Source organism: Chenopodium quinoa, unplaced genomic scaffold, assembly GCF_001683475.1.
Source record: "Chenopodium quinoa cultivar QQ74 unplaced genomic scaffold, ASM168347v1, whole genome shotgun sequence".
NCBI lineage: Eukaryota > Viridiplantae > Streptophyta > Magnoliopsida > Caryophyllales > Amaranthaceae > Chenopodium > Chenopodium quinoa.
In genome coordinates, this window is record NW_018742607.1 from 1,508,359 (window position 1) to 1,534,032 (window position 25,674).

The window sequence follows — 25,674 nt, forward strand, 5'->3', positions numbered from 1 at the left end:
GTATAGGCTACTTCATCCGGTAACCCTTGAATCTGTATTCTCATCAGGTTAAACCGCCTGATGTAAGAACGAAGCCCCTCCTCGCCCTGCTGAATTGTTCCTAAATCAAGGGTCGTCTTCTTCGCAGGGATGTTCATGGCGAAGTTGGAGGTGAATAAGTAAGCAAGCGTCCTGAAGTTATTTACACAACCAGTCGGCAGGTTGCCGAACCATTGTTGTGCGATTCCTTTGAGAGTCGCTGGGAAACACTTGCACCAAGTGGGATCATCCAACCCTTGAAGGTACATCAGGTTGGTGAATGCCATCAGATGGTCTTCTGGGTTAGTAGTGCCGTCAAAGGCGCCTACTAATACATTTTTCACTTTGGCCGGCTGAGCGGCTTCAGTAATTTCCTTGGAGAAGGCCGACGGCTATTCACCAAGTCTAAGCAACCGAAGCTGCCAGTCCATAGGTTGGACATTTTTTGCTGCATGACCACCAAACGGAGGTGGCTGTAAAAAATATTGTTGCGGTACAAACGGTAAGTTTGGTACCGCCTGGTCGCTATGAAAGCCGGACTGACGGGAGGTGCCGCCTGACTGACTCTCATGATACGACTGAGTATGCCTCATTGAGGTATTTCGCAGACTGTCTTGGAAGTTTGAAGTAGAGGCCGACTCTGACAATCGGTCACTCTTCTTCTGCTCTAGCAGTAGCCGAGCGTCTGTGTATGATTTCCTCGACCCGTCCGCCTGAATATGACGAACAGGTTTCCTATTTCCTGGAGTAGGAAAACGGTATTTTGTGAAATCAAGGGCAGGTGGCTCCCGCTTCCTAGATTTAGGATGAGGAGTCGCCTCTCGCCCTTGAACTGGCTTCCTCTTCAGTGAAGTGGAGGGTTTCTTAGCCGACTGCTCCTTGTCCAGAGCAGGCGGCTTCTTGTTGATCAACTCTTGAATTTCTCCCTTGAAGTCCCTCATGAAGGTCATGAGTTCGTTCCTTGTGATGGGAGCTGACCCATCAGTCGGCTGCTGCCGAACAGGCGGTGCGCCTGCTGGCTCGCTTCCTGTATGAAGATGTTCCCGTTCCCTCCTTTCGATTTGACGGGTACGTCGGGCCCTTAGGGTCCCGTCTGAAGCTGTGTCAGCTTCAACTTCAAATTCACTCTCAGTATCGTGGTCCGACTGAACTTAAGGGTCGTCTAGGGGACGCCTCTCTTCAGGAGTCGGTACAGACTTGGAGGCCATCTCAGAAGTACTCTCCCCACAGACGGCGCCAAATGTTTCGGGGTTTTCTGATGTCCTGCGGGAGAGTTACAATTCCGAGACTGGAACCGGACGCCTGTACCTGCAAAACAACGGAGACTCCTGGTGGTGGGAGCTCCGCCTCCGACGGTCAAGTTAGTACTTGATTAAGGAGTAATTAATGCGGAAATTAAAGTGATTGGGCCTCTCTAGGTGAGAGTGTTTAATGTAGGTAATCTGCTTTGTTAGCGTGATCACCCTGTTATCTCTGTAATCTCCCTTAATGAGGATTAAGGGAGGTATTTATAACCTTGGGAAACGTGCCCATTCTAGTTTTAGGTTAACCTAGGGCTGATTGGGCTTCCCTCGGAAGTTGGGCCTGGGTGGCCGGTTTCTCCATTAGGCATGGAGTATGCCACGTGTCATGACATAATAGGTCCAAGGTGGACAAATAAGTGGGTGCCACGTGGCAAGCCCTGACATATCCAACTAAGGGACACTTGGCAGGACCTGATTGGCCCACGTGGCGCATTCCGATTGGTGGGAGAAAAATCCCCTAATCAATAAGTATACTTCTCATTATGGCTATCGAAAGCTATTTCCTCGACCATGAGTATTGTGAGTTCTCTTGTTTGATTACTAGTTCGCTTTGATGTTGTCAAACGTCTGCCGTAATAGGGGATTATAACGACAACACTCGGGCGACTAGGTCCACTCAGTAAGAGGAGCTACATTACAAGAATGGGAATGTCCTCCTACTAAAATAGGGAAGATGTCTTTGTTGTATACAAGGCCTCTCGTAGAGCGAGACTGTAAAATGCATGGTCGTGCTCGGATGGATTTTAGAAATCATCTGTTTATTGACAGTCGGACTCGGAAACGGGAAACACTTCTGGACGTAATAAGGATGACAAAATAAATCTTACCTTATAGTTCATGAAGAGACATTAAGCGACATAGGAAAAAGGGTGTACACAAAATGCGCACTTGTCCGGAAGGACAAGTGGGAGATTCAAAGGAATGGTGTCCTTCGAACAAGTGTACTATTCTGTAGTGGGTTCAGAATTATTAGAAAACTAATATATTCAGTGAGGTCAAGTGATCGGAATGCCTGGGTGGAGGCCGCTTCCGATCAGTAATATTAATGAATAATTAATATTACAGCTTAATCTTGACTGAATCCTTCGGGTCACACCCAAGCATTCAACAAACCGAACCGACAAATTAATTCGGAAGGAATTAAGAGTCGACCGAGTAATATTTATTTAGACGTCGGAAATTCGAGCTTAGAGCGTCGAAACCGAGCGTCGGAAGTCGAGTAGAAAAATAGTGAAAGACGAGACGAGAAATAGTAATAAATCAACAAAAGACCAAAATACCCCTAGCATCGGAAAGCCCAAGCAAACCGAGTGCTAAGGGCGTATGGCCTAGCATGGTGGCTAGCATGCGCACCAAGTCGAGCCTAGGCTGGCTGGTGCGTGCTAGCGCACCCATGCTAGCATCGCAAGGCTAGGCGCTGCCTAGTGCATGCTAGCATGCTAGGCGCAGCCTTGTACGCGCAATGGCTAGCAAGCCATGCCGCAACAAGCTGCAGCAGCTAGCACGCTAGGCGCGCCAGCTCGCCACAGCTAGCAGCAGCATGGCTAGGATATTGCTTGCTGCCTAGCAGCGCTGGCCAAGGCACAAGGCCAGCAGCAGCCGGCACAAGCATGCTGGGCTTGCTGGCCAGCAGCGCCTGGTAGCCCGCATGCGAGTGCTGGGCCTGCTGGGCTTGCTAGGCGTGGCTGCCACGAACAGCAGCACATGGCAGCCCACCTTGGCTGCCTTGGTGCCCAAGGGTGGGTGCCATGTGGCTAGTGGTCCTGGAGTGTGTGTGGAGTGAGGTGGCCGGTTATGGGAGAGGGAGTGGGGAGCAAGTTTGGTCCCCCCCCCCTTCTCCAAGTGGTCCTCACCTAACCACTCACATGAGCTTGCCACTTGTTGATTTATTACTAGCTTGATTATTAATTTTATTTTAGCTTTAAAATAAAATGGAAAAATCATACTATCCCACATTGATGGGAGAGTAAATGATACTCCCATCATTTTCTATAAATACCCAAGTATGGGCATTGGGAATGTTGCTTGAGTAAGAGTTGAAAAAGGCATCACAATTAGTGAAAACCTTTGAACTCAATATAATTACTCGGGTTTTATTGGTCGGGTCTTGCTAACCCCAAGACATTGGACCTAGTCGGTTTTGTTGGTGCGGGTGGACTTCGTTGGAGGTCTCCGTGTGAGCGGGACTTGAAGCTTTCAAGTAAGAGCTCATTTTGGAGCGAAGCACGCGTCAAAGGTAATTAGCTTATCTTAATCTTGTGATTAATTTAATTATGTTTATGGTTTTATTTATTGCGAGTGCGGTCTTGTTTTTGGGTTTGTTTCCGCGGTGAGTCGGACTCACCAAACCCCAACAATAGAAATCACGCTTAGATTATTTTATTGGCTCCTAGTATCATGTTAGGATGTGAAGTTGCTTCCTAGTATCATGTTTAGTGTAATAATTATATTTCTAATATCAAGTACGATTGTTATGATGCTTCCTATTTCTTTCCTAATATCATGTTAGTATCATGTTAGGGCTAAAGCTTTGATCTTTATTGTTTAGTGACATGCTAGGGTTTGTTATTAATCTTGTTAATATCATGCCTAGGATCTTGCTAATAATATTATGCTTTATTTTTAACATGATTATGATATATTATTGTTATTGCTTGATCACGCCTTTTATGCATGTTTAAAAGGAATTTGTACTTGTAATCACGCTTAATAAGATAATTAATAATCTTGTTTAGGGTTAATAAGATTGTAATTCAAGTGATCGCCAATAATAGATTTGTTTGTGCGTTAATATTCAACCAACATAGACTAAACAAGTTTAGGATTAACCTATTGATTGTTTGTTAGTCTAAAAGCGCACATGAATACGAGAAGAATAAAGTAGAGGCCTATTATTAGGGCAGGTTCAGTCTCTTTTAGGTTAGATTTGTACCTTCATCCCCGAACTTCCAGTCATGGTTCTAGACCTATTGGAGTTAATGATCTCCTAGATCGTTAAGGGGTGTAACCTTCACCCTGTGAATGGTTTACAAGTTCCTAAAACTTGTTAGCGACTCTTTTACTCTAGCTTCCTTCCCTTTGGACGCCACCATGCTTAAGTGTATGATCACAGTGGGACTCAAGTGTGGGATGGCTTGAAATATTCCCCACACGTAGAGTGACACTAGTAAAGGCAGAATCATATTAAAAACTTCAACTAGGACAACTAAATTAACAAACTCCTTAACAAATATTTGTTACTTTAATACTACAAAGGAGTACGAAATGATAGAATCAACTGCCATCCCAATAACTAATTACAGAATATTTAATAGTTAATTTTAATACTTAATTAGATTGAATGGACATAAACGCATATACTTATACATTGATTTCAAATAGTTATGGCCGTATGAAGTGCTCAAATCTTCGCCTTTCAAATCCTTCTTGCTCTATATGGGCGTGAAGGTATGACCCATCTTCAATTCCTGCTTCCTCAATCGTCATACGATCATCCAAGTCGACCCCATTAAGCCACAATCGGACTCGCTGCTCATCCACGTTACAGTCGGTGGCCCATCGTTTATATAAAGTCAATATGGGTGTAGTGTTTGATGCCCTAAATTTGTAAGTGTTGCGACGTTCAAATAAATCAGATATGTGAAACAGTTTATGATTGGTGGTATTCCCTCCCACTGGTCGAACAGAAATAGGTTTCCCTTCCTATGTGTAAACAATATAAAGTTAGTAAATAACATTATGTAGAACAAAGTTAATTGAATTGAATAACAACATAACAGTATTTCATACTACATTTAAACTTTATGTGCGACTTACAGTGTTATAGGCTAGAACAATTTCATTGATGCAGAAATCTCTGTCAAAGGGTCTCTCCATAGGTGTAAGCAGTTGACCTTTGTGATAGAAGCGCAAGATGCTTGGCCTAACTCCAGCCCTTTGGGCATAATGAATAAAGGTGGAATCGAAAGTTTCCTCCAAATCCAAGATGTACACTATACCTTGGTCATCCACACCTCCTCCCTTTAAAAGCATGTCACACTTACTAGAGAGTGGTTTTCCGGTAAAAACGACTCTATCACCGGTTTTATCAGTTGCATCGCTAGAAGAAGAGGTCGACATTTTAAGTTGTTTATTTTTACGCAGATTGTTCTAGTGGGTTTATTTTGGGGGAGTTTACTGATGATAGTTCATTGGGTGGGAATATAAAGGGGTACATTATTTAGTTTAATAGTTTGGTCATAACATTTAAAGTTGCATTAAATTATGAACTCTCATTTACTAGTGTACTTTTAAGTTTCAAGCATTAAATACGATAATGTAGGTGGTTGAGTTACTTTTTTCCTAGTCATATAAGAAATATATATGATAGTATTCAGAAAAATTGATTTTATTCGATTAACTAAACTATCAACATTTAGACATAATCAGCATAGCAACAAAACATTAAACATAATCTACCAAAGCTACCAGAAAATAAAGACAATTCATACTAAATTACTCCATTAATTTGATAAAGGACAACCCAACGTATCACATGATAGTAGTGAGTACATTTGTGTACTTTAATGCAACCCCCTTATTTTTAATTTGTCATTGCTATTATCCACTTAAGAGGTCTTCACGTTTAGGACAATCTTTGTCTACTTGAATGCAATCCCCTTCTTTTTTTTTCCTTCCCTGCGGATGTCCCCAAAGCAACATCAGCCATGAGCTTCCGACGTATACACTTCGGCAGTGATTCTTTCTTGACCTTGATGTCAATTGGCTGCAATAATTTAATGTATGATCATTAATAAAAAATTCATGTACATACGAAAGTAAGTAATGAAAATATAATATGATTACCTCTTGATTATTGGGATGGTCTGCTATTTCCTTTAGCCAAGAATTTGAAATGATGTACCATAGCATGAGAAACAAGTTTCTTATATAGGCATCATGTTCCCCTATGTACTATAATAACCTTTGAATTTAATAGTACAAGTTTTAGGCTATTATATGCACTCATTTTATTGTCTTATTCAATTTTAAAGGGACTAATAACAATCAATATGTCATGTCGTCATTAAAATAGTTTGATTATAGTTTGACTAAGTGTACTACTCGTTTTACTATTTTGACTAAGTACCGTCCATTTTATTATTTTGACATAAATTTTGATTTTTTCAGACCCTTACAAAAGAGGAAATACTCAATATAAATAAATGTTGTTTTTTTTTCAAACCCTTTAAAAAAGGGAAAATAAATTTAATAGTACAAGTTTTATGCTAATATATTTTTATATGTCACTTTACTTCTCTACAAGTGCTCTTTTTTACTGAACTAGTGAACTTCACTAAAATTCAACTCTGACTGAAGTTCAAAATTATAACAATGTCAACAAAATCCTCCCATTCGGGTATTACATCGTCCCACCGCCCAAAAATACCATTTTCTGGGAACCACCTAAAACTTCTACTCCAGAGCTCAATTTCAATGACTTAAGTACTTTATCCCCTCCCCCGAAATGGGTATAATGGCTCCCGTTAAAGAAAAGATGCTTAGGGCCATTTGCAGTCCTGAATCACCTTAGGAGGAAAATCTGAATGGCATGGTAATGATTAGCAAAGATGGTAAAGCCAGACCAATTCATTTGCCCAATATAGTAGATCTTGTTGGAATAGTTAAATTTCCAAGTACTTTTTGGAAATTAGAAAAGTGGTGCCTTGATTATAGTACTAGTTGTGCTACAAAATTAGTACCTTCATTTCTTGAGAAGATAGCTGACCCAACTCCGGACCTGAAATTCGAGAACCCGGTTTACTCTTTGGGTTTGGAGAAGGTTCGGTCAGTGATGGGCTCCTTCACTGATGGACTTCAAATTTTTTACTCAACTAATCGTATCTCGTCTATCGACTTTATGATTTTAAATGATAGGGACAACAATATGTTTAAGTACAAGAGGTTCATGACGGTTTGCCTTCAAACGGAGTACGTTCCAGGGTTGCCAGAGTTTTCCATAGGTTGTTGCATAATAGTGTGGAACACTAAAGGTGTCAATTGACCATCTTTTGAAGAAAACCTTGCAAGATCTACTTGTCTCAGTCATCCAACCATGGTCATACTAACTGAAGTACGAGTTAGCAAAATCCATGCTATCACTGTGGCTAATAGCTTTGGAAATACCATGAATTGGGAGATTGTTGAAAGCATGGGCTTAAGTGGGGGTACAATTGTCATATGGGACACATTTAAGAGTACGGCAAAGGAAGTCCATATCAAAAGATCTGACAAATTATCGATCCTAATGACGGGAGGAATTGTGGTATTAATTTTTATTAATTCATAACACTATTTTTATAAATGATTTATAGGTTATTACATAAGTAAATGAACTAATAACAAATCTAATTTGTTGACAGCCTGAAAGGGTCGTTGATGAAGGTGGCGCGTGTATTGATGACCAAGGTGAGGTGGACGAAGATGGGATGGCATCCTTCAACGAAGTTGTTATTTAGTTTTAAGTACTGTTAAATTTAAGAAATGAACTATAGTTGTATTTTCATGTACCGTTATTTGTAATGTAGTACGTTTTCATAGAGGATTTTATCACATTGGTCGTTTGTGTTATCATTCTAATATTGTAATTTATGTTTTATTATTGTAATTTAAGTTTTATTATTAAATTTGCATAGCCCCTCTGCTTTGCTAAATTATTTGAATTATTTAATTTGAAAATTGAAGTTTTATAACTAATATTAACACTAAACTATTCCTCGGTCATTTTATAAATAATAAAACTAAAGTGCCACCAAAATAGTAAAGTAGCACAAGTAAAACCTAAGTTCTTACGTTAATCATCTATACCGTCATTTACTATTAATATACAACTATTTTTTATACATATACAACTAATAGCATGTCCAATAATGTTATTGTATTCTACTGGTAGGATCAAAGAGTTGGTATTAAACTTGTTTTCTATTTATCTAATGTTGAAACAAGTTTTATAAAGGCAAAACTTTGTAATAAGGTAACTGAAAAAACACGGTTAAATTACTTTGTTATAAATAATAAATGAACTAATCACAAAAATTGATGAATAATAACGAAAGAGGTACAATTGTTCTTTTGGTAAATCAATATTGCCCGGAAGTTCTTTTTGGATGAAATGGAATCAATTGTTTTTTTGGTAAATTAGTATTGCCCGGAAGAGGTATTTGTTATTATAACAATGTTGAGACTACAACTTCATAGGCTTGAATACATAATGTTATTCAACTTCTATGTCTGAGGTAATTTAGTTAACTTACTTAATTCAAATAAGAGAAAGATTAAATTCTGAGTTTTTGTATCTAATACATACATATATTTGTTATTTTTGTTATTTTACTTTTATATATTATAACCACTCCGCATAGTTTTTGTATCTACTACTTTTATGTATAACAATATAATGTAACACTTAAATATACAATAATATCGATTTTAATTTGATTTCCGTTAACATTCATAAGTATACAGTTATATTATAAGTAGATGTTGTTATATTATAAGCAGATACTGTTTTATTATAGGTAGATACTATTATATTATAGGTAGATACTGTTATATTCTAATACATACATATATTTGTTATTTTACTTATTTTACTTTTATGTATTCTAGATAAACATTGTTATATTCTAGATAGATACCATTTTATTATAGGTAGATACTGTTATATTCTTGGTAGATACTTTTATTTATATAACCCCGTATTTTAATAATTTTTACAATAAAACTTAAACATAGTATATCTGACACTCTTTCATATTGCCAACTAAATTTTCTAAACCCCACCTTTGTATTCAAATATCAATACTCCATTACCATCACCTAGCAACAATGGCTACATACCCAGCTTCCACATTATTAACATTATTATGTATGGTCAAACCTTTTACTCCCACATGGTATGATTTCATTTCACCTCCGTTCCGTCGTCGAGAACAAGAAGATGGTATGGTGGCGACGTTGAGGAATTGGGTAGAAACAATCATTCCTTTAGCAACATCACACTTGAACGGAGCACCCCTATTCAAGATTTGTTTGGATACCTAACTCTGAAAGCTCGTAACCGTTCCTTGATGTTCTCCCATCAATTGGCTACGATTAGCCGTACCTATTTCGTAATGCAAGGTTTGGAGTTTCATCCCTATTTTCCATTCTTAAGCCCTTTTAAGACTAATAATCCTTTGACTTTCCTGAAAGAGGCTTATTGCTTAATGTACTACATGGTTGATTTGTACAAGATATGTTTTTCGATTAATTTAGGAGAGTTGTGTCGTTATATATGGCATTGCAACAACAACGACAGTAAGTTTCGCCACCGCTGTAATTTCTTGACTTTATTCATGGGACTAGACGAGTGGAGTGCGGTTGTTGACTACCTAATCAGTACTCATGGAGTGTGTTGGGCGTTGTTGGTTGTTGGGAGAGAGTTTGCATCTGCCCATATTACAAAAAATAATTTAGGAACAGTTGAGTGGCTCAAATTTGGTGAGAGTGATTTTGTAGAAGTTTTTTAGAACAATCAATTGGAATACAACTCTTTCCAGGCCGCAATTTGTACGATCAATGGAGTAGACATTACCAATCATCTAGATTTGATGAGTCGTCCACCTTAAAGCAAAGATGGCTTTCCTTATGCTTATGTCGATAACATGTCCAATGTTGTTCTAACCTATGGTGAGAAAGTACACGACAGTTGGTGTCGTGGTTCTTCTGCATCCGTGGTTGAAGGAGATTCCAGTGATAATGGTCAGGATTGGAGTCGCCATAGTTCTTCCACATCCGAGGTGAGATCAGGGGTGATTGCAGTGATGATGATGATGAAGATATCTAAGATTCTAGTCTTCGTTCAGTATCCAGTCTAGTAAAATGATTAATTATGTCGGTTTGATTTTAAATGTTGTTAATTATGTCATTAATAATGTAATGTCAATGTAATAGCTGAACTTCTATGTTGTTTTCCAAAGGCCTTGAGGTGAGTCATGTTTGTTTAATGCTTTTAATTAAGTACTTATCAATTACAAATTTATGTTTATTAATCTATGTAATTTTTTTATTCGGTACTTGGTTTGGTGGAGTTTTAATTAATTTTATTGCATTTAAAAAGGCTTCTCCATATGCAGAATATGTAATTGTGTTGTCAACTCAAACTGAACCTAAATGTAGCCTAGGAATGGACCGTACTTCTATTTAGTTGCAATTTAAATTTTGCTTTTATTTTTACAATACCCAATGAAGCTGACTTTCACCACCTGCACAAGCAACTTCAGGCTGAAAGGCAGCAGACTTGTGACAGCACAAATAGTTGTATGTCTACTATTTACCACTTATTGGGTATTTTGTTTTTAGCTATGAACTTTAATTTGATTTTTCTGTTATATATTAATACATATTGTTATATTAAATAAAATACAGTTATATGATGATTACAAACTGTTATAGTTTAAATTATTACTATTTTGGTTGTAACGAAGTACAGGGGTTGTAGAAATAAAGAAGTTGAACAAAGAACATGGATTTCATGTTTATAATAAGTTAAATTGTCACAACACCCAATAAATTTTGAGCTTCTAAATAATTTCCTTCCAAATTCTTATCAAAAACATATAATGTTTTCCCGCCAACAATTTCCTGAATATATTACCAGTCTTCAAAATATTCAAAAACCTTTCATTTCTTATTTCCACATTAACCATGAATGAAATAATTGTTCCATGGGAAATGTTCCGAAATCACGCTTTAAAGTCGGTTCCCTCCACTTTCAAGTCACCGAATAGGAAGTCCAAATCAATTGGTATTCTTTTGTCTCCTACTACCTCTCAAAATAGTCTTAAAGTAAGGTTCCTCCGAAAGAGGGAGTTGTTGAATTTCATTCTCAACCCGTATAAAATAGAATCATGTTCAAGTAGCCTAGTTGAAGTGTTATCGAATGGTCAAATTTGGCCATTTCATGTGTCTAGACATGTCTGATCTCACATTGTTTCTGAAACAAATTAAGGTGTACTTTGAGTGGTTACATAGTAATGCCACCATAGAAGACTTGTTTACTAGAATAGATAGTATAATAGCTCTGAACTTCCCCCGAATGAACAACTTCGTGACAAAATGTGTCACCGGGTGTAGGTATGCGACCTCCATGAAAAGCTTCTCGGATAGGCTTGAGCTACTCTCCATGGGAAGGTTTTGTGGCAAACGCATATCGATAGTAATGAAGTCAGTGAACACAACATCTGATGGCAGAGATGGTCTAATATTTACATGTGACTTGGAAGTCAATTCTAATAGGGAAGAAACTTGTTGTGCTTAAATTAAAGTAGAATTCAAAATTCTTTTCTAGAATTGCAGGGGAATGTCTGAGCAATTCTTCCATTCCCGAGCTGCCAATGTCATACCCACTATACAACTAGATATCGTAGTCCTCACATAAACACGTGTGTCAAACTTCATGTTGAAATTGATACTACGAAATGTGACACTACTCCTCATCAACTGCAGAACCAGGAGTTGTTTGTGGTGGGATTGCAGTCATAAACATTAGCAACAAATGCAATATAGTCGAAGTCAAACAAAGCCCAAATCAATGGCAAGGGAATTTACTGTTGCAAAGTTGTTAACTTATTTTGTAATAATCAATAGTTGTTATGAATGTATTCATGTGGCGAATAAAAATTAATTTTTATCTACTTAATCTTTCGGCCAAAAGTTGCAACAATACTAGTGTTATTGGATTACAAAAACAACATAAATTGAAATGAAAATTTTTTGGATTACAATTCATGGTTAGTCAGTGAAGCAATGACTTAAATACTAGTTCTATGTGTATTAATTAGGAGTTAAGCTTTAAGAAGCTATACAGGTTAATATGTTAAATATATTTATTTGTACACAATGGAGAGGAGTTTGGGCCAGTCAAGGCATTTAATACACAAAAGCCATAAACCATCTAAAATAAATCCCAACAACCATACTCCTACGCCCAATTAAGGACAAATATGTACAATAACAACTTGAGTTGGATATCCATGTCACAAAAGACCCAAACCCAACCAAAAAACAGGCCTTAGTCCATACACTTCTGCCCCCCAAAAAAAGTGGTCTTAGTCCATAAACTTCTGCCCCCTAAACTACTCAGACCGCACCATGTTGTGTCGGTAGTGAAATAAGTGTCACAACATCAGATCGAATTTCGTTGTACTCGGACATCAAATCTTCCCACAACAGCCAGGATTTCTGGGAGTTAATGTCATCGTCTTGCGTGACAATAAATACGAAAAAATTACAAGTTTAATCTAAAACAGGACTTTAATTAGGGAATGTAGCAAAGTTGGGTGAAACAAACTAGCTTGACATCTGTAAGTAGCCTCTCTGCATTACGCTTAATCGCGGCTAACATATGGACACCACAGTTATGCCTAAAAATATAGTGACACATTGATTAAAAATCGTCAAACAACAATAAGTTTCCTCTTTCCCCAAAAAGAATACATTAAACCTTACAGGTCCCCTTGCTGAGCCATATGTAGGGAAGTCCGCCGCCAAGCGGTCACTGTACCAACTTCCCATTTTGGGTCCAAGGACTGAAAATTCAAATCCATTGCATATGCCTGGAATTTAGAAATAGATATACAATTAGCAAAGTGAAATGGGATTAAGCAAAAATTAAATAGATGTTATATATTTACAATTGGGATTTGTACCAAATGATCAACATTGGCAGAGTGGACCTCCGACGCGGAAGAGGTCTGAATCGAATTAATCACCAAAATTTCTTCACGATTCACTGAAAAAGCCACGCCTAGTGACCTTCAAAAAGAACTGGGACAAACACATGCGACATGGCAAAGAAATAGCATATTATATAGCAAAAACATTATCAACCACAAGAAAACAAGACGTTCTACTGCTCTATGATACTTAAAACATATATCCTAAATGGACGAACACCATCTATCTGTGGTGTAAACACACGTGTGTTAATTTCCATCTCCCTTCTTTGGAAAACGTGCATCTACAAATATCATTTCAACATCATTGCACCTGGCTATTGTTAGATAATATAATAGTACGCAATAAACAAAAAACTAACCGCAAACATAGGATCCAACATGAAACGCTTGCTGCGATCAGCATAGCGAGCAGCCCAAAGTTTTTCATACAACTTGCTAGCATCACTCACATCACTTGCATCATTACCCACTGATGAATCAATCACATCCTTAATACAACATATTATAAAGAAATTCAGTCATCTGAATTGAACAGAACATAACAAGAATGGATAGATAATGTGTATATATAACCAACACACAAAGAAACCACAGAGACAAAGAAAGAGAAATGAGAAGAAATACACAAAGAGATAAGAAATTGACAGAGCTAGGCAATGGATAAGAAACCAAAGCCCAAAGAATTAGATAAGCACTTGTTAAATCAAAGGTTTCATTGTGTCATCATAAATCTGAAGCTTCTTAATGTTTATTATTACAACGTTCCCCAAATCAACATAGGGATGTTTCAAAAGACCCCTGATGGCAGCACCTTAGGAATTCTTATGGCAGCCAATTTCTGTTTTACATCAATATGCACCTAGTCCAAATAAGCAGAAAATCATATTAACTGTTCATGTTCCTAAAACAGTGGCCATGTGTCTAATGGACAAAGTGAACCATAACTACAACTAATAATCTATTTATGAACAATAAAGCTAAGACTAAGTATTAGAAATTTGGAAGTTGGACAAATTCATAATTATAATACATTGAGTTATAGGATATCTTTTAACTTTAAGATGAAATGGATAGAGTTCAATTAACTATACAGACTATCCAGGTTATAAACTATAGAGTGTACTAGTGCAATTGACTATACTTACTATCCGCGTTATCTAAAGCCTCAAAATACTCTCCATCATCAATTCTATTATATAAGATTCATCATCAAACAAGGGCACTTGAAAACAATGCTCCATGTAAGTCTCCACTTTACTATATAAGATTCATAATCACCTAAGTTATTATATAAGATTCATTAAAGTTATCTAGGTTTCTAGCATATGACTACCAACTATCTAAGTTCATAGTTCTAACTATACCCCAAAATTTCTACAAACAAATCAAAGCTTATTATCTCTGATCACACTTGTAATTGCATAAAAATTACACACTTGTAATTGAATAAAAAAACTATACACCCCCACGTTTAAGCTACCCCTAACTACAAATTAAATCAAACATATACACCCAAATTTCCAAAATCAAGAGTAAGTACCTCTTCTAAATCACCACTGCGAGCACCTCCTCTGCGACCACCGCCTACAAACCCCATTTCGCAATTATCAAACAAACCAGAACAGAAAATCCCTAATCGTAACTGAACACAAACATAGTTACACTTGAATTTCAAAATTAGGTCATACAATTACCTGACATAGTACAAACCAAGATCGAATTTTGGTAAAAAATTTAACAAGCTTGTTCCACAATAAGCTTAAGAGGCGAATTTTGGTGAAAATTCAACAACTTTTTCCGATGTCGATGCCGTTATGAGAAGAGGGACGAACAAAGAGGAAAACACGAGGAGAGGGAAATAGGGAAGAGGTTTTCCGATTGACTACTAACTGTTTTTTTGGAGAGAGAATAAAGTTTTTACAGCTTGGTAACTTCTTTAGTTAATTTGCGAAAATTACAATTTCACCCCTGGGTATGAGCCCAACGATATGCTTCTTTAAATCTTTGTGTTGCCCAAAAAGCCCAAAAAAAAGGCAAACGCGACCTCTCACAAAATCGAATAACAATCACATTACATTTTTTTTATTAATCCATATTATTTTATTTTTAAATTTTATTATGTAAATAAAAAAATATATATATATAAATAAAGAATAAAGAAATCCTTCAAAAAAAAAAAAGAAAAAAAAGAAAAATAAAGAATAAAGAAAAATTTCTCTAAAAAACAAATTTCTCTAAAAAATAAATTTCTCATCCCTTTGTTGATCATTTGCAGTCTTCCAAGCTTCTTCCCCAATTCCATCACAGTCAACACCGCAATCCTCTCTCCAATGGCTCGGCGATCAGCCCCAACTCTCCTGAAACGCCTCATCGACACCTCTTCCGGCCTAAACCCTAACCCTAACTTCACGAAACCATGGCTGTCACACTCAAGATCCGTCACCTACATGCCCCGACCCGGCGACGGTGCTCCACGTAAGGTGACCTTAATTCCCGGTGACGGTATCGGACCTCTGGTGACAGGCGCCGTTGAGCAAGTTATGGAGGCTATGCACGCGCCGGTGTACTTCGAGAAACACGAGGTACGAGGTAACATGAAGAAGATTCCAGAAGAAGTTCTGGATTCGATTCGGAAGAATAAGATTTGTTTGAAGGGTGGTTTGGCGACTCCAGTTGGTGGTGGTGTGAGTTCGTTGAATATGCAATTGAGGAAGGAACTTGATTTGTATGCTTCTTTGGTTAATTGCTTTAATCTTAAAGGGTTACCTACTAGACATCAGAATGTGGATATTGTTGTTATTAGGGAAAATACTGAAGGGGAGTATTCTGGCCTTGAGCATGAGGTTGTGCCCGGTGTCGTCGAGAGTCTTAAGGTAATTCTATGTTTTTGGTGTTTGATTCGTTGTTTTTGATTGATTGGTTGGTTTTTAGTTGTTGGTTTTGGCTTATATTTGTTTTGATTTGGTTTTTGTATTGGTTTAATTGGGAATTTTGAGAATTTTGATGATGTTGACTTTGAAGTATTGTTGATATTTTGGGTGGTTTGTGGTGTTAGTTGATGAGGGTTGAATATGATTTTGAATTTGGGGGAGTGGGGGTAAAATGGGTGATTTTGCTTAGTTTTACGACTGAGATTGGAATAAAATACATGTAAATCGAATTTGTTAGAAATTTAACATTATTTATTTATTTATTTATTTATTTATTTATTTTTTTATCAATGATCAATCTGTTAATTTTGTGCATTGATATTTGACTCCAATCGTTATCATTGCACCTTACTAAAATGAGTGCTGAGTAGCTAAGATTTAATGATGCAAGACTGTAAGCGGTAGATTGTGATCGAATGAGATTGTGGACGACGCCCATTTAAGTAGCGGTTGTATAGGTGGAGTTTGGTTTGAATATGTTGATTTCATGCCTACATTGGAGTTTGGAGTTTGGTTTGAATATGTTGATTTCATGCCTATATCTTGGAAATTTATTTCAAATTGATTGTTTAGGATTCATAGATATTCAATATTGAGAAGATGGAACAACTTGTTCTCTCAGAAATGGTTGTTCAAGAACCATGAATCTACCAATGCTTTTCTTAATGTGGGTTAATCAAAATTCAACATTTGATACAAAGCACTCATTGCCTAGAACTCCACGGACTCTTCAAGAACACTTAGGTGGGTGTAGATTTGATCAAACAAACATGTTTATGAGGTTGTGAAGTTTGGGTATGGGTCAGTAGCAGGCCCTTCGGTTTTGGGTTGGAGAATTTATGTGTAGTGACCTTGATCTTTCGGTTTTGGATCACTTGGGTTGACCCTTCTGTCAATTAGTAATGATTTACCCAACTTCTCAATTACTTGGGTTGACCTAACTTGTAAAGGGGTGGAATATGGTAATTCTTTAGTTCATGATTGATTTCCAATTTGTTTACCTAAATTGAATATGGATTGCCAATTGATCATGAACTGCAATTTTTATTTTTATATTTATCAGTTTTGGGTTGGTTTCTGATCAATTCATCTAATGTAATTGCTGTAAAGATTAGGTCTTCACCAAAGGGAACATTGGAAGTTTTTTATATGTGCAATCAAAGGGATGATTTTTGTCTTTTAGAAAGCTTTTTGTGCTACGCTGCTGCCACAATTGAAATGTCATCTATTGATAAAAATATGCTTTAAGGTTTATCTATATTTTGGCAGATTGTTGGACCCCCTGTAGTAGTTCTATAACCTGATTTTCTCTATTACTATCTCGTCTGTTTGTATGGTCTGGCATACTTCTTGGACTAACTTCACGTCTTTGCTAGGTGATAACAAAGTTTTGTTCGGAGCGCATTGCAAAATATGCATTCGAATATGCATACCTCAATAATAGAAAGACTGTGACAGCTGTGCACAAAGCTAACATTATGAAGCTTGCAGATGGTCTTTTCTTAGAATCCTGTCGAAAAGTTGCAAGCAAATATTCTGGAATCAAGTATAATGAGATAATTGTGGACAATTGTTGCATGCAACTCGTATCTAAGCCTGAACAATTTGATGTGATGGTATGTGGGTGCATTAGTTACATCTTTGCTCTAACTTCATGATTTGCTTGCATTCATTACATTATAGTTGGCAGAATAATTACTTTTGCTGTATTTCCAGGCCTTACTATCTTTGACATGTTAATTACAGTTACCTTTTGTTGTTGGTGAGTCAATAACCTTTACCTTTAGTCAAGCATTTGTACTTGTCCTTCCAATGGATTACATGTTTCAATTTCACACACTTACAGAGGTTAATTGTTTATCCTAGCTCAACCAGCCAAGCTGAACTAGCCATATAAGGTACTTACCAGTTACCACTTGTGGACCTGACCTACCCCATACCCTAAATTAGATTATTTGGAAACACAACTTCTATTTCAAGTAATACTAATAGACAACTACTGCCTAAAAAGCGAACCATAGAAGCCATTTCTTACAACATTACCAATGCCTTCTTGATTCTTATGGTGGATCTCAATTGACTGGTTCTCTAATATCATTTGGATCTGTACATTCTTTAGAGGATCTTTTTATTTTTTTATTGTGTCATTTTTTTTATAAATTAATATTTGCTGCATTAATTCCAAATAGACTAGTGCTCTAAGTACCAAAGTCACGTGGCTTCCTGTTTTAGATGGAGATAGTATGTATTTTACCAGCAGGTCCTATAATGTAAATTTATCAAGATTTGTGATCCTTTTGTTTTCCAATATAGACCATGCATTTGAGCTCTTAGTAGTCTGGATGTATTAGAAGGTTTATGAACCTTGATGATCTGAAATTGTGGATGTTTAATCGCATGCATTTTATTGTCTGATGTTCTGGATGCTCAAGGTTATCGAGGTATAATGTATAAAGCTCATGAGCTCCGCCACGAAACTATGGGACAGAGCGATAGACTTTAGATTGAGGAAATGTATGAGAACCTCAGAGAACTAATTTGGGTTTATGACAGGGTGTTCTACCATGAAAGCTATATATTTGATTATTTGACAAAGCAGATGATGTAGTATTATAGGCCGAGGAAAAAAAATTTACACATGATTTTCATTGACCTGAATAAGACTTAGTACAAGGTGCCAAGGGATGTGTTTTGGTGGGCAATGACTAAGATGGGTGTTCCTCATGAGTGTATTGACCTAGTTAAGGATATTTATCCAGACATCAAAACAAGTGTTAGGACTTGCAGGGGAGTACCAAAGGAATTCCTTATTCTGATTGGACTTCACTAAGGATTGACATTGATATCTTTCCTCTTTGCAGCAGTATTGGATGAATTAATAAGCTCTATCCAAGGTGAGACACCTTAGTGTATGCTGTTTGCAAATGCTATTGAAATTAAAGATGAGACTAGAGTTGGGGCTGATGCCAAATTAAAGAAATTGGGGCAAAAATCTTGTGGTTTTAGACTTAGTCAAAGCAAGACTAGTTTTAGTACTATGAGGGTAAGTGGAGTAGTAGGGACATAGTAACATTGGATGGTTAGAAGGTGCACATGAGCGAGTGTTTTAGATGGTACATTTCGCAAAATAATGGAGAAATGTACCAAAATAAAATCTATAGGATTATGTCTGGATCATTGAGGAAAAATTGCAAATGCGGATGCGGATGCAGTCTGATTGTGGTTATGGTCTCATTGTTGTTGAAACAACTTGTAACAAATGAATTAAACGGATTGCAGCAAACCAGGTGTATTTTTTTTTTTTCTTTTCAAAAAATCCACAGTAATGGTTTATAATTTTCAAGTTTAAAAGTATTTTTTGAAAATATATAGCCAATATATTAAATAAAAGCAGATAACATATTTTTTGAACTAAAATTCACTAAATATCATGTTTGTACATAATTAATTACAAAAAGAATGGATGTAACATGTAAAAAATGTTCTAATGCAGTGATTTCCCGTTGCATAAATTTCAACGCGGGGCGAAATTTATGATTTTTGTCGTGGCTTTATATAACAGGGTTTTGCGGAACGACAATCCTAATTCTGTTACAGAACGGATTTTCTATAATTATGGGACGATCGAGTTTTAATTCCATGTTATGGATGGCATAACAACTGGAGTATTGCATGATTGTAGTATACCTTTGAAGTTAAAGATAAAATTTTACTAGACAACTATCATCACAACGTTGTTATATGGGTCAAATCCGGGATTCAAGAAGGATCATATTAGGAAGATGAGAGTAGCAGAAATGCGTATGTTAAGTTAGATGTGTGGGATCACCGTAGGATAGAATCGAAAATGAAGATATAGGAAGAAAGTTGGAGATGCCTTAGAGTTTCAGGCATTGAGTATACTATAAGTAAGAATCAATTGCGTTGGTTTGGTCATGTGAGGGGAGATGACTCACCAATAAGAAAAGTAGAAGTTTGAGATCAAGATCTCTGAATAGGCCGAGGAACTAAAGATGACTTGGATGGAAGGAGTTGAGAAGGACATGAGTTAGATTTGCAGGAGCACATAACATTAAGCATAAAGGAATGGAAGGAAGGGATCATGAATTCATGATTTGGTGAGTACAAGAGAGAAAATCTTAACCCCGTCTTTGGATTAACTTTTGATATGGTAGCTAAACTGAAATAAATGGCTGAATTGGTGGCTTCTATGTGGAAGAAGGTGATATTGCTCTATAAAGAGGCTCACTGAAGGAGTAAAGGACATTAGATTAGCAATATAGTGGAGATATGAGTGCCTTAAGGACCTCATGGAATTCCAAACTGAAATGCTCCATAATAGATCTTTGAGGATGTTCGATAATGGAAAATTTCTTTGAATTGGATAAAAGACCTGATTGCTTTTGACTTCACTTCCAGTTAAATTTCATTATTTTAGCTTTCTCATCTAGCTTGATCTGATGGTATACAAAGTTGCCATCTACAGATTCTACACCACTAATTACTTTGGCTGGGGCCATGTTTGTTTTTCAAACCACCCTTGGTTAGAAGTCTCCTTAGCAAGTTCTTCTGAATGTTCTTTTCTGCTAGCATGCCTACGACATTTCTATAATATATTTTTTTTTTCTGCTTTTTCCTCGTAGAAGGTGCATCTTTTTGAGTTAACTTCGTATGAGGCTATGAGCCAGTGTTTATGCCTTCCTCTTCAGAATTGTAATTTTGATAAAGTTTACCATATCTTATCATATGTTTTCCAGTCACTTCAGGTTTTTACTTTAGCTTTGATGTTTTTAAATTAGAATCTCAGGAAAATATACCTTTTCTTTCTTTTGTAAAATAAACCTAGTTATCTGGTTGTAATCATCAATAAATGAGGTGACTACTTTTTCGCTGGAAGAGACTCCCTGTTGGCATTTACAAACATCTGCCAAAATTAGATCCAGTTCCTTTGGTCTTCAAGCTAGTTTTATAGGACCTGGCTGCCTGTACAGTTCAGTTTTCTAAGCTCATGTTAATCAATACATTTTGGTGACCCAAATGGAAGGAAGTCTATCATCCTATATTTCTTGTTAAGGTCACACGTTGAAATTAGATTGGATTGTAACGATATAGTGGGGATTGAAGGCTCTAAAATTTAGTATTCATTGGACTCTCGTAATATTTTTGGCACAACATCAACTTAACAATTTTCTTTTTGGTGATCTGTTTCACATCTTAGAATAGTTGAAATAACCTCTATTTAGAGTTATCCAAACTTGGTGGCAAGAAATGCTGATGTAAAACACTCCTAGAGCATTACTGAAGTTTTTAGTTTTTTACAGGTAACCAGACCTGATTCAGACTTTTGGAAAGTTTATTGTCAAGGTTCTGGAGTGAATCTAATCTACTTGAGTTCTTTGAAGAGAGCAGTTTTATTCATAAGATGCATTTTAAACATTGGGCACAGTTGCAGGATTTCCTGCATTCTACTGAGGGCTGGACAGTTGTAACCTTGTAGTTGATGATAAGTGAAGGCTTAAACAGTCTTGGCCGTATTTTTTCACTTGAGTACTGTGAAAAGAGTACTGATATTAACTATTTGACCTGTTCCAGCCTTCCAGGACTTCAAGCATCCTACCTGAGGCTGGGCAGTTGTAGTTGAGTGAAGGCTAAAGCACTTTTGGAAGTGTTTTCTCACTTAACTTGCACGTAAGTTCAAGGAAATGTAAAAGACAATTAGTTGCGCAGTATGCTAATGCTGAATGGAATATGATATTATTAGCCATCAAAGCAGTATAATTAAGAATAGATACTAGCCAATGTTTGTTGTTAGCAATGGTTTAAACTTCATTAGTCTTGGTGAATAGCTATTGAGAAGCATTTAGTTTCCTGTAGCATGACTAAGAATATTAAGTTGAAGTTACAAGCGGTTTGAGACCCAAATACAAATTGAAATAACACTTATTTGTCCATCGGGAATCCAGTTGGCCAACTTTTTCTACATGGCATTACCAAAGAAAAACTTTTAGGCTTTGTTTGTTTTAACGGAAAACAATTTATTGGGAAAATGACTATCCATAGAAAGTAATTTTCAAGATAAAACACAATAGTAAAAAGTTTTCCTTTGTTTTGTTTCCTTACCAAAAAATTATATATATATTTTTTTGAAAGCTCCAAAAAAATTACATAGGATGGGAAAAATAGGAGTGGAAGGGAAAAGATGGATGAGAGGGGAGGTAAAATATTAAAGGAGAAGGGAGAAAAATGTGGTATACCTTCCCTTTAAATGGAAAACATCTTTTATTCTTGGGAGATTTATTTTCCATCTTTGGAAAATTGTATCCCATCCCTTTACAAACCAAACAATGGAAAATGAGAAAATCATTTTCTAGGATTCCGTCAAAACAAACGGAGCTTTAGTTTCTATAGCTTGACATTGGGAAGTAAAACCTTTGAGGATTCTTAATCGTGAAACATCTTTGTTATTAATTTATATTAATCAATGAATAGTGCTCTTGTTCTATAACATACAATGTATTGTATGGGAACTTGAAGTTTAAGAAGAATCATCAAAATCTGTCTTGATCTGTTTTAGTGTTTTGCTTGTAATATACTTACCTCTGTTTTTTTTTTTTTTTTTTTTTTGACACATATTCCTTTTTAGGATGTTTATTATTAGTTGACACGTTTCCTTTTTGGGTAAGTTTATACCTTGTACTTACTAGTGAACCCCACTTGTTTTATTATTTTTCCTCAATCTCTCTCTTCTCCTTAATTTGTGTGCCTAAATTGAATGTGTCAACTAAATAGAAATGGATGATGTACTTGATAAGATACATACTATTGTTCATCAGGGTGCATTCTTATAGTCATACCTTTGAGAGCTTTGGCAATCCCGTTGAAATTATTTTGAAATAAAGCATCATTCTCAATGTCTCCACTTTCTAATACATGGTCTTTAGTAATTTTATTTTTGCGCATTATGTTAGCTTTTTATAAGGTATGCGCAATGTATAAAAAGGCTCAAGGCACACCAAGGCGTTTTGGAGTATCTTGCGCCTAAGGCGCGCCTCATTGAAGTGAGGCGCATATAATAAGAAATAAAAAAAATTCTGAAAAAAGCTCTTGTTGCGCCTCAGGCTGCGCCTTGGTGCGCCTTAGCTGCGCCTCATTGAAGTCGCCTCGCCTAGACCATAAAAAGCTCTTGTTGCGCCGCAAGCTGCGCCTCATTGAAGTCGCCTCGCCTCGCCTCAGTGCCTAGGCGCGCCTTGTATGCAACTATACGTGTTAAAGGTCAATGGTAGATTCTATGCTGACCTGCTTGTGTATCTTGATCTTCTAGGTGACGCCTAATCTGTATGGGAATCTTGTGGCAAATACAGCAGCTGGTATAGCTGGTGGTACTGGAGTAATGCCTGGAGGTACATTCTGCTCCTTGGATTTCTGATAATTAGCTCAGTTTTGTGCTTTCAAAGCAACATATTTAACCAAGCTGAGCAAAAATTAAAGATTAATGCCTTTTGTATTCACACCATGACTTGTTGGGATCATCTATCCAAACAATTTGCTATGAGTATTTTCTTTCCTTCTTGTTGGGAAGATCATGTTATAAGCCTGATGCTTAAAAATTTTTTTTGAGTATTGTTTGCCCCCCTTTTCCTCAGTAGTTTAGACTGATTTGAAATGCAATATCATGTAGGTTTTGGGTTATTCTTTGGCCGAGTCGAATCTTGTTCATGACCAAAAGCGGTGGTTATGCTTAATAGCATGCCAATTTTATTTCAATATTTCTTAACAACATAATATATGGATAAACATATAACAATATAATGTGGTTGGTAATTTGACTTTTAAAATGATGTACAGCAAGATTGTGTATTCAGAAAATCATAGTAATTAGTAATTTGAGTTTAATATGAGGTTAAATAAATGTCTCATCAATTGAATATTTTGCATCTGAAGGTAATGTGGGAGCAGATAATGCTGTGTTCGAACAAGGTGCTTCAGCAGGAAATGTTGGGAGTGATGAAATATTAAAAGAAAAGAAAGCTAACCCGGTAGCTCTTCTGCTCTCATCTGCAATGATGTTGAGACATCTCCAGTTTCCTTCATTTGCTGATCGATTGGAAACCGCTGTGAAAAGAGTGATAGCAGAGGGCCAGTATCGAACACCAGATCTTGGAGGTGACAGCACCACCCAGGAGGTGGTTGATGCAATCAAACGATATCTTGACTGAAGACATTCTCCGTGGTTTTTGACTGTGAAGCCTGTTGACAGGCCTAACCTTTTTGGGTATCTGCTTGCAGAATAATCCATACCGTCAAGATCTTCTTGTAATTGGCAAATACTTTGGTTTTAAATAATATATGATTCAAGATAAAGAATCATAAGATTGAAAGACGTCGAGCATTTTGAGGATATAGGAAATTTCAGTTCAAGAGAAAGCTGATTATAGCTTCCTGGACTCTATTGGCTTGCACTGAAGATGTTGAAGGACCATAGGAGACTGGAAATTGATGTATATTCTTTTGTAATTGTTTAAATGATAGCTAAGCGCTGAAGGCTGTTATGTTGATTATTGTGCTTATATATAATCTTAGTAAAGCTGATGAAACTAGAGAAATTACTTGCAGATAACATTCTGCAGGTTCAAAATTAATAATATTGCAGTTTTTCTTGCTCTATATCACCTAGAATTTTGCCCCTAAATAAGGTTGTTTTTTTTTTTTTTTTATTATTTTTTTTATTTCTCCTTTATCCATTATTAATCAAATAAATCCTACTAATTTTTTTAATTAACTTTTGACCTTTTTAATGTGCAAAACACGAAATTAAAATGAGGGTAGTACATCTTTGTCCATTTCATTAACAATAAATTGAAATTTTACAATCCTAAGACAATAGAATGAAGATGAACTAACTACTGATTACAATATAAATCTAAAATTTTGCAGCATGAGAAAGCATTAAGATATCTTCGATCTTCTGATTGATCTTTCTTTAGGAAAAGAGGGAAGTTGAGATATTTTCGTTAAACCATCTTCTCTAACTTCACTTCCATGCTTGCATGAAAATGTAATCTTCCCAATATTGAACAATGATCTGAATCCAATTCTCTTACTACTTTTGGTGCATTCTTTCATGGCAATGAGGAAGGGATCATCACACGGCTTACAAAGTCTCGTTACCATTGACGCCCTTCGTGGTGGCTGAAATGCCCGCCATGGAGGTGAAGGAATCTGCATGAGACCAGGGCTAGATGATGATCTCATCAATGGCATCGAAGATTTCACGGAACACGAAGCCGAGGCCAGGCAGTCCTCTGCCTGTTGGAGATGGAAATCAACATTATTAACATTTCTAGGATCATTGTTTGGAGAGAAAGGACCCAATGTAACACTACTCATGTTGTGTGGTAAATTAAGAAATGTGGTTTTGGGAAAAATAGTCCTGTTTATAATGATAAAATTGGTGTACAATATCATACCTTCCATGCTTTCTAACGGTAGGGTGACTAATAACGCAAGCAAGTGAAACATGCAAGAAACAGGTTTTAGGTCACGATGTAAGGGATATTGGGGCATTCCAAGAATGCTTTCACCACTTTATTATGTGGGTTTGACTCATTCAAGAGTGTAGTCATTAGGAGTCGGTGAAAGTGGTATCATGTTGGTTAGAGCGGT

General features: G+C 36.7%; 1 protein-coding gene across 1 annotated transcript; it reads left to right on the forward strand.

Annotated features, from left to right (window-relative positions):
• Nucleotides 1-15,263: 15,263 nt before the first annotated feature.
• LOC110721213 (isocitrate dehydrogenase [NAD] regulatory subunit 1, mitochondrial-like) lies at nucleotides 15,264-24,675 on the forward strand. Its single transcript, XM_021900365.1, has 4 exons — nucleotides 15,264-15,954; nucleotides 17,388-17,627; nucleotides 23,333-23,411; nucleotides 23,953-24,675. The coding sequence occupies exons 1-4, from the start codon at nucleotides 15,412-15,414 to the stop codon at nucleotides 24,225-24,227; spliced, it is 1,137 nt and encodes a 378-aa protein (XP_021756057.1). The 5' UTR covers nucleotides 15,264-15,411; the 3' UTR covers nucleotides 24,228-24,675.
• The last annotated feature ends 999 nt before the right edge of the window (nucleotides 24,676-25,674 follow it).

What these genes read in the sequence shown, in the direction of transcription:
- LOC110721213 (XM_021900365.1), top strand. Translation starts at nt 15,412, where the DNA reads ATGGCTCGGCGATCAGCCCCAACTCTCCTGAAACGCCTCATCGACACC. An exon ending in GTGTCGTCGAGAGTCTTAAG is followed by an intron (nt 15,955 to 17,387) that starts GTAATTCTATGT and finishes CGTCTTTGCTAG; the next exon opens with GTGATAACAAAGTTTTGTTC. An exon ending in TACTGGAGTAATGCCTGGAG is followed by an intron (nt 23,412 to 23,952) that starts GTACATTCTGCT and finishes TTGCATCTGAAG; the next exon opens with GTAATGTGGGAGCAGATAAT.